This window comes from Phragmites australis, chromosome 12, assembly GCF_958298935.1.
Source record: "Phragmites australis chromosome 12, lpPhrAust1.1, whole genome shotgun sequence".
In the NCBI taxonomy this organism is placed as follows: domain Eukaryota; kingdom Viridiplantae; phylum Streptophyta; class Magnoliopsida; order Poales; family Poaceae; genus Phragmites; species Phragmites australis.
In genome coordinates, this window is record NC_084932.1 from 1,788,769 (window position 1) to 1,798,966 (window position 10,198).

Sequence of the window (10,198 nt, forward strand, 5' to 3'; positions counted from 1 at the left end):
CGACCTTATCTACACTTCATAATTGTCCACTCATATGACGTAATGTGACCTCCGATCTAGCCCTAAACAATATTTCAACATCTAACACCTAAACCCTAGCTCCTCTAAAATCAATGAAATCAACCAAAACTAGATGGAGTGAATTCAGGAGTTACCTTCTTAGGCCAATCCCCCATGAAATCCCCTTCGATTCATGCCAAAAATAAAAGGATTTGGTGGACGATTGAGGGGGTAGCGGTGGTGATGACGAGGAACTTCTTGGGCTCAAGCTCGGACTCGACAGGGAGAAGGAGGAAAGGAATGGGAAGAAGAAGAAGGGGAGAGCACGGTGCTCTACCTCAGGATGAAACAAGCCAAAATTTCTGCATAGGCGCAACATGTAAAGTGCCTCGGCTCCCACCAGCGTGGCGGCCTGAGTCACGCCACTGCACATGGTGCGATCATGTTGTTTTGCCGCGCCAAGGATCTTAACGTGACAAAATAGGCTACTTCTTGAAAATTTAATTTTGCACATGCTGTTATTAAAACATTAGTTTTAAAAGGGCTAAAAAATTCCCCAAGTGGACTTTGCCAATATTTCTCTATAATTGTGAAATCTGGCTGGTTTCCGTTTGAATTGCATACAATGTGATCAACAGAATTATTTAGATATTCCTTTATTTTACTATTATGCAATCCTTCTATAAGGTTGAATAAGCAGTTACCTCGATCCAGGGAGTGTTATCATTTGTTTGCTTACGAAGATGTACACCAATCAACAGAAACTGGTCATGCAGTAACTAAAACTGAAGTAAAATAATGAAAGAAAATGGAGGAGTGTGGAACACATAAAGGGACAGAACACATAATATGGACTATTCCTATCATCCTATGCCATTTCTGATGGACAACGCCCCATCTAGTAGTTCAATTGTAGAACAAAGTAAATTTTCCTTAATATGGACTATTCCTATCATCCTATGCCATTTCTGATGGACAACGCCCCATCTAGTAGTTCAATTGTAGAACAAAGTAAATTTTCCTTTAGGCTATGAGAATCACCTAGAAGAAGTAATCTTATATTGTAGCTTGTGGTCTAGTGGAAGTAATAATAGGTTGTGAAAGTCGGGGGCCTACATGTTCATATGGCACCATACAAAAAATTAGCTCTACCTTTCTCTCAAATGGCAATCGACAAAGGTCTAAGAAACACCGAAAGTAAAGAGATGACAAGAAATACCAAAATGCTGAAAATGTTTTAGAAATGAATACTTTTCAGCATCTTTTGTTGAAATAGACATAAATCTTCATCATAGTAAAAAAGAATGCAAATTCCATTCGTGTGAAGTTAACTGAAGGTTATAAAAGGTAAAATATAAAGAGAAATGAATAGGCACGGATTTGATCCAATACCCCCTTGAATTGGCAAGTAAGTTATCTGTTTTCCCTCCTAATCACACGTGAAATACACGGATTTGACTATATCCCTCTATGCAAGCATGCCCTAAGAAAATACAAATGATTACAGTACATAAGTGTCATTTACATATAAACAGAGGTCCATCACACGAGACATGGCTCCTGTATTGGAAGACTATCTACCCTGGTGAAACAATGCCTATACAAATGAAATAAAACATACAATTGAAGCCCCAGCTGCCTCTTCTGGCGTCTTAGTGTTATAGAAAAAAAATACAATAGTCATCTTGATCTTATTGGTAGCAAGTCAAAGTGTTCTCTTTGCTATGAGTGGAAGACATGAGAATTCTTTTTTAAAATAATTTATGGTTAATTGGTGATTTTTTGCACAATTAGATGCCTCTGCATACAACAGTGTGAATAAACAACCTCAACTTGAGTGCCATTTGATATTTAGGTGGCTACAATCCATAAGGGTCTCCACTCTGCTCAACGCCGCTTCTCGATGCTGCAACACTGACTTCATTCTAGGCTCATTCCTTTTCCGTGCCATTTTCTGAGAGATGTTCTTCCATCTCGATTCAAACTCACAGGCTGCAAAAAGATAATCTGATAAATAGGACATATTGGTTCAAAATCAAATAGTGAAATGATAATTTCCTTTTTGATGCAGAAATCACATATGCTAGTGTACATTAAGCTGCATATTATATTCAGAAACATTATGGATTCAAACATTCCAGCTGGATAATATGAACATTTTTCTGTGTAAAAGGAGGGAAACAAAAATTGAACGCTAGGTGCGAAGGATTAGTTACCTAGAATCATTAAACAAATTACCATTATACTAAACAAAATAAAGAGCTGGAGAAGATTGGTGAACTACTCAATTGTACATCAGGACAGACGACCAGACATTTTGTTTAGTATAGTAAGATAAACATAGCTTCATAGTGTAACTGAAAGTGTGAGCTAACAGAAAAAAGATGAGTAACAACTTAGTTCCAACTTCCAATATAAAGTAACTTAGTAACTTTTATTCCGAACTAAATAGGTATAGAGGAAAGTTGTATACACAAACTCAAGAATGGTATGTGACCGTCCGATTCTAGTAACATCCAGTAAAAAATGTGATAGTTATAGTTACTAACCTTCACTTCTGCTAACAAAGCCTTCAATAAGGCATGCGAGATTCCATGGCCTTCCAGCACAGGCAGCTTTTGCACCACCTTTTAATTCGCCATTATGTTGTCGCAAGCTACAATTGAAAGCTCCTTTCATTAACACAAAAATACAACTTCTATGTGGTGTGACTAAAGATTTTTAAATTCATTATCGACAGCATACTTCCTCCAATTGCTAACTGTTAATATATACAAACAAGAAACATGTGGATAAACTTTTGTGTATTCAAACATGTATACCCTAGATGCCCAAGGAAGAAAACTCAAATATTTCAAGGCAACAGCAATGCCATTCAGTGATGAAAGAACCTACTGGTATACAGCAAGAGTAAGCCAATTTTGGCATCGATCACACTGGCAAAAATATACATCACGGCAATGTGCATGGTGAAGCTAAGCAGAAACAAAAGCACATAACAGTTTGATTAGAAGATGCATTCCAACTGCACATGTCCAAGATATTTATTTAACTAGAAGGAATCTTGGGTCTAGCGCCTACTCTTAATTTCTTCAACAAAGGAACCGCACACTAACCAGAGCTTCCTTTTGCTGTCCCAAAAACAACTAAAAGTCAGTAAGCAGTACCCAAATAATATGCAAAAGCAGCAGAATTTCAGTCCTAATACAATCGAATCACAGTGTTCTGCAACAATTGCCACCAAAGTAAGGCAATAGCTCAGGTCAATTCCGCCTTCCTCAAACCTTGTTTTTTTTTCTGCAAGGAACAATCCTAGTGGTTGGTTTCAGTGGCTAAATAATTTCAGATGGTTCCGCCTAATGCTACACATAAACCTAGCCGCCACAACTACCTGAGACAAATCTGGAACAGGGAGGTAGGGGAGAATGAGGGAATCACCGGCGAGGGAAGTCGGTGGTGACGCCAACGTAGGTGCGAGGGATCCGGGAGGAGGCTATAAGGTAGACGCACCACGGTGGCGCCGCCTTCTTCTTCGCGGCCTCGCCGGGTTTGGAACGAAGGGTGCGGGGGGTTTTCGCGGCCCGGAAGGCCGCCGTGAGGCTCATCTCTCACCTCGCCGGCGGGCGGAGGCCTCGCATCCACGGACGAAGTTCGATTTGGGGAATTGATGATGTCAGGGGTTGAATGGGCCGTAAGGGAAACAATTTTTTTTTTCCTTCGGCCGTGGCAGAGCTTAGTCACGGGCCTAATACGTAGCAGCCCACGAGGTCTCTCACGGGGCTCCAAGTGACTGGTTTCTTAAATATTAACTATGTGTCTATCTAAATAAAAAGTTAACGTGGCAAGTTATTTGAAGAGAAGAGATAACAAACTTATTTCTTGTAGACTAAACTAGTTGTTTGAGCCATCTAAGATGTAAAACATTGTATTAGGTTGCTGCAGTTTGCTCTCTCCCCTCCACAACTAATCCTGCGACATCCATGGCAAAGTACTGATCACCCCTCATCTCCAGTAAAGCAATACAAGTGTTCATATGATCAAAATGATAGTTTTGATCATAATACATATAACTATTAATTATTTTAGGAGATCTAAAGAAACAATATATAGACACAATGCATTATAAGCTTATTTCTTAACACTAATTTTTTACTATCTCTCTCCTCTAAAATACCACTAAGAAATAAGGCATCGGGGTGGCATAAGCTATTAGCCCATAACCATTATCCTTTTCTTTTTATGTTGATAATACTACCAATTACCACGTTGAGCTGTCCATCTCGGACTCCCACGTTGTGTCCAAAGAACTCGTTCCCCATCTACGGTATAGACAGGCAAAAAAAGGTTGATTTCCAAATCGGGTGTTGATCTTGTCGTCTCCCCTCCTCCGGGGCCTCTCCAGCTCTGGAGAAGTGGGGTTTCGGCGGATTGACGTCCGGAGTAGGCCGTAGGTTAGCTAGTGAGTAGTTGGTAGGTTATAGTTTCCTAGTTGGGTTTTCTCGGTGGAGCCATCGGTGACGACACCATGGGGGCTTTTGGTTCTCTGAGTTGGCTTCGGTGATGATGCCTTCTCTGACGTGATCTCCAAGGTCAGCTGCGGGAGGTTTGTGTGTGTGTTGTGGATCCGATTGGGGGATGTTCTTTATCCCATATGCTGCAGTTTGTTGGTCTTTCGATCGTTGGCACGTGGTACGGTGGCGTCGAAGCTTTTTCTGGGTCTCCATCTTTGGTGCTGAGGGTGGAGGTGCTAGTGGTCCATTGTCTCTTTCGGATTGGGTGAGGAAGGTGTTGTTGTTCGTTCAGCGTGAAGATGTGCTCCGAGCGGAGGTTTTGGGGTACTAGATATTGCAGCTTCTTCGTCAACACCGTAAGGAGGAGTGGAGTGGGGAGTGCTCCCTGCTTTTGTCAATCTGGGCTGCTCTGTTCTTGCTCATCTGCGGCAGACCGTGCGGGTGGACCAGCGAAGGGCATTGAAGTGGAGGATGAATGCGAGGAGGACCGTGTTGTTTTTCTTCTGTATTTTCTTTCATTTTCAGGGTGTTGTATGCATTTTGGGATGTACTGTGCTGTCTTTTTAATATAATATTATCCCCCTTTCGCAAAAAAAAATTACCACGTTGAGCCTATGCACGTGATTGGAAAACGTGCCTAACAATGAAATAGTCATGATTCGCACGTGCCGGGTTAGATTAAACTGCACGTGTAAAATGACCATGCAAGGCATAGCCTCTTAAGCCCTGCACCTGTTTGTGGCCATGCATCAGAAAAGGAAAAGAGGCCGATGGAAGAATTAGGCAGCAGGGGCCAGGGAGAGCGATTAGGCAGTGCAGTCCTGGATAGACTTTCCAATTACGGAATGCAAGCTCACTCAGTCCAGGATGATTAGGTGCTTAATTGCCTTGTGAGGAAATGCATACGCGTGTCACAGCAACACGTGCCCGATATGATCAGGTTTTCAGAAGAGGACAATATGCATATGCATTTTGGAAATCGAGCCTATTCGATTTGCAGCTTAATTTGCACCATATGTACCAAGCAAGCATGTGAAATATGAAAACCAAGTTAAAATTTGGTGTCAGCGAAATGTGCCCATTTTTTGGACAATAGTAACTCAAAACTTGAACTAGAGAGGTAAGGAGATGGAACCTTACCAATTTTAGTTTCAAACAAAAATTAAGGTTGCCAAAATTTGATCAAGCAATCAAAGTTTGGCTCACATCAGGCCGAAACAAAATACACCCATATTTGCAACTTCATCCATTTGATGCAACTACACTGAACTGATGGAATGGACATGCAAAGTATAATGCATCTTACATGACATCATGTTCCTATAGTCTATAGTTCTACACCGTGAGTAACTACGACCATGCTTGGTTCTTGCCAAGTCGTGCCATTACTAAGGAAATTAATTATTGCTACACGACTCATGTATAATCTTTGAAAAAAATGCATATTGACCACTTCTTTGAGCCTCAATTTAGAATTTTCCAAAAAAAATTCCAATTGCAATTTTGCCATTAAAACGTAAGCATATATTGGTTCCGTTTGCCACTATTTTCACTCAGCCTTAGCTCATTGTTTTTCTTCACAAAAATAACAGAAAACAAATATCACATGACACAGAATGACAAAGTTGTCCTTTTTTTTTACCCGTTGTTTCTCTTCCAATGCTTAGCGGAAATGGATTTTTTATGCGCATGAAGAGAGGTGGGGCTAACAGGCATAGACCCATGGACCTTTGGTCTAGCGTCGGCTAACCCCTTCATCATTACCCCTGCAACCATTGTATCACGAATGGGACATTGACGTTATGGATGCCCCCTTGTATTTTTGTCTCCTTTCACCACCGGCGGCTCCTAACATAATCGGTATGACACCCACGTCCTGACTCTGCTCATTAGCTTACCGCCCTCCTACACCAACAGTTGGAGGTGTTTTTATTGCCGTCCATCACTGGTCTGGTCTCACTTACTTTTATATCCGGCATTCTTCGTAAAGAAATTGTAAGATGGAATATTTAGCCCGAAAATACTTGTCGGAGTGTTAATTTTGGCTTGCAACGATCAACTGAAAAAAAAAATGGCTGCCGGAGTTGCAGTACATTCACGTGCAAAATGCAACACCCAAGACCGAACTAACACTCACAGCTTGCATTCTGCTGTAAAACATTTTCCCTAACAAAAAACATGCTAGTATTATGCCTCCGATCTAAGAGCAGAGATCAGCCTAAAAAAGAATAGCATTTGGGAGGTTTGGCCGCAACTTTCGAGTTCAGGTTTCAGGGTGGTACGTGGTGCAACCGAAATTGAAGACGAGGATGGTGAACACTGCATTACCTGAAAAACATCAAGCAGAACGCACGGGGAAAGGAAAAATTCACTATCTATTATGGATTTATAGTCTATCAAAATTATTTATTTGTGTTCAGATTTATATCAGAAGAATAGGTAAAAAAATTATAAGATAGATAAGAGAATCAATAGATGAATTGATATTAGATAAGAAACATAAATAGATCAAATAATCCGTCCCACCCGGCTGCCTTTCCCGAACGCGCAGCGACAAAAGACACGCAGTGCCTGCATGCCAGCTTCCCGCCGTTTTCAAATCGCACGACGACGCAGCTCCCAAGTTCCTCCACCTGATATATATACGAGGAGCTTCTGCTGCTCACAAGTCAGAACCAAGTCAAGAGATCCAAGGAGCAAACTGACCAGCTAGGCATGGCGGCGTCCATCTCTGGATCCCGCACCTGCTACCCTACTAGCGTCGTCCGTGCCCGTGGCAGCTGCGGCACCATCAGGTGCTCCTTCGCGCCCTGCTCGCCGGCGTCCAAGCACTCGACGTCCCTGCGGATCGGCACGAAGTGGGCGGACCTCCAGGGCGCCCGCGTCTGGGACGGCCTGCTGAGCCCGCTCGACGGCGCGCTCCGCGGGGAGCTCGTCCGGTATGGCGGGTTCGTGCGCGCGGCGTACGCCAGCTTCGACTTCGACGGCCGCGCATCGTCGTACGGATCCTGCCGGTTCCCGAGCCGCTCCCTGCTGCGCCGCGCCGGTCTCCCCGAGACCGGCTACCAGGTCACCTGCCTCCTCCACGCGGCGTCCGCCTCGGCGCCGGGCTGGCTGTCGTCGTGCAGCTCGAGCTACATTGGCTTCGTAGCGGTGTGCGACAACGAGGACGAGATCGAGCGGCTCGGCCGCCGCGACGTCGTGATCGCGTACCGCGGCACCACGACGTGCAGCGAGTGGGTCGACAACTTCCAGTCCACTCTGACCCGCTTGCCGGCAGCCGGACCGCGGTCCAATGACGCCAGCGAGGAGGAGGAGCCGATGGTGGAGAGCGGGTTCTGGAGGCTCTTCACCGGACCAGGCGAAGCGCACAGCAGCCTGCAGGACCAGGTGCGCGGTGAGGTGCAGAGAATCATCCGCGAATACGGAGGCAAAGGCATGCCCCCGCTGAGCATCACGGTCACCGGCCACAGCCTCGGCGCCGCACTCGCGGTGCTCACCGCCTACGAGATCACGACAGCGATCGTGCATCAATGCGGCGAGGACGACGCGCCTATGGTCACCGCCGTGTCGTTCGGCTGCCCGCGCGTGGGCAACGCGGCGTTCCGGCGCAGGCTGGAGGAGAGCGGCGGCAAGGTGCTCCGCATCGTGAACTCGAACGACATCGTGACCAAGGTGCCGGGGTTCCCGGTTGACGACTGCAGCAGCAGGAGCAGCAGCAGCCGAGACGGCGGGTCGGCGAAGAGGAAGCCCAGGGTGCCGAGGTGGCTGGTCACCAAGATGGGGTGGGCGTACAGCGACGTGGGCCGCGAGCTGCGGCTCCGCAGTCAGGATTCGGCGCCCAACGTGGTGGCGTCGCATGACCTCGATTTGTACCTCAAGCTCGTGGCTGCCTGCACAGATTAGGCAATTTCGTACAGGCCTATGCTAATCTGACAGTGTAAACTATGCTAAACTAGTGATTGCTTTGTACAGACAATTAACAGGAATGACTAGCCAGTTTGGATGCTACGGTTTTCAGATATGAAAACCACAGTTTTTGAGATAACACGCATGGAATACTCCAGTTTGTCGATACTACAGTTTTTTGCAGTTTTATGAAAATCCATAACGTATTTGGGAGTTGCATGCAGTATCAGCTCTAGGATTCCGTCCAAACAAATATAGTTGCTAGGCTAGTTTAAATGTAAAAAAGATGTAGCTTTGATTGTAGCTTTGTTTATTCTGAATATGATCCTGTCCATAGTCGTTATGTCTAAACTGAGCACCAAATCCCATGCTTCAATGCTTTGTTAATTGATGAATGTAGCAAAATACCATATCGGTTGTTTACCTACAAAAAGGCCATGAGTGGATTTTCTAAAACTCTAAAAATACCATGTTTTTAGCATACTACGGTTTACAAAACCATGGAATTTGTTGCACCCAAACATCTCCAATTTTCCAATACCATGGTATTTTTGAGAAACCATGGTTTTGCCTGAAAACTCTAAAAGTACTTTGTATCCAAAGGTTCTAAAGTCTGTTTGGATGCAAAATAATTTTGGAGTGTCGAGAGAGAAGGTCATGCTTTCCAACATATTTGATGGAGCTGTGTGTGGAACTGTGGATACATCTGTACTTTTTCTTCAATTTTCAAAATCATGGATTTTTAAAAGTTCTAATCTGTCAGGATTCAAAAGTCTGCATTTTTTTTTCTTCCAGAAAAATCTTCTCAGCACTTCATTTAAGTGGAAATGTTTTATATGGGCAATATTTCGCACACCTGTAGTTAAGCCCTCCAATTCATATGCGAGACACCATCTATATAAGTGATTTGAACCTTCCATACCGGATGAAAGATCGTATGTATAGCAATGATCATCTTTGATAGGGGCCTTTTTTTTCAAAATGTATATATAGGGGACGATTGTTGGCCATCATTTTCTCTTTTGTATTTCTCGCACGATTGTCTCTGGATCTAAAATTCCATGTGCTGTTTCAACGTTCGATCTTCTACCTTTATGAGTTTTTCTAGAATTTTCCGTGGCAATTTGGTACGTGAACAAAGCGAAATCGTTGTTTGAAACTGTGACCCGCAAGACACTCTATTATTGTTCGTATTTATCTTTTTGAGTTATCCCTTCTTCGTTTGAACCTGAAATTATGTATAGTGTTACCATCATGTTCCCATATCTGTGAATTTTCAAATTCTAGTCGCGATTTGGTTGCAAAATGAGGTGAAATGCAAGGTCAGATCGAGTGCTCGGTATTTGAAACTCGGCCTTCCCGAACTCCAAACTTCCTCCTTTTTATTTCTTCCTCTACAGGTTGTGTCTGAATATGAGATTTTATATGACGTTTCTCCATTGTATTACTACACACCTCTATGGTTTTTCTTAGATTTTATCATCGCAAGTTGACTAGAAATAGAGCGAAACATGAGTTGAGGGGTGGATGTTATTTCAAATAACGACTACCCCAGACCTCGGTCCAAAGAACAGTGACCAACCAATGCTGTGAAATGTCTTCTTCTTTTATGGGAAATAATTCTATAAGATATGGTCTAATGAATTTGATGTCTGAATTTAATTTATAGTGTGATACGTGATAATTTATTTCTTTTCGTGTTTTATCACATATTATTTTATTTACTATATGTCAAGGTCCGTTTCGTACTACTCTGCTCTGAGTATATGTTATATGCA

The 10,198-nt window shown here is 43.5% G+C and overlaps 2 protein-coding genes across 2 annotated transcripts; one reads left to right on the plus strand and one right to left on the minus strand.

Moving 5' to 3' along the window:
- Positions 1-1,355: 1,355 nt before the first annotated feature.
- LOC133887532 (structure-specific endonuclease subunit slx1-like) lies at positions 1,356-3,723 on the minus strand. The gene is made up of 3 exons (XM_062327517.1): positions 3,439-3,723; positions 2,550-2,656; positions 1,356-1,992 (listed from the first exon to the last, which is right to left on the minus strand). Exons 1-3 carry the CDS (start codon positions 3,603-3,605, stop codon positions 1,829-1,831), a joined length of 438 nt encoding a protein of 145 aa, XP_062183501.1. The 5' UTR covers positions 3,606-3,723; the 3' UTR covers positions 1,356-1,828.
- A 3,503-nt stretch (positions 3,724-7,226) lies between these two features.
- On the plus strand, positions 7,227-8,417 carry LOC133887256 (phospholipase A(1) DAD1, chloroplastic-like). Its single transcript, XM_062327197.1, has one exon. The coding sequence runs from the start codon at positions 7,227-7,229 to the stop codon at positions 8,415-8,417; it is 1,191 nt and encodes a 396-aa protein (XP_062183181.1).
- The last annotated feature ends 1,781 nt before the right edge of the window (positions 8,418-10,198 follow it).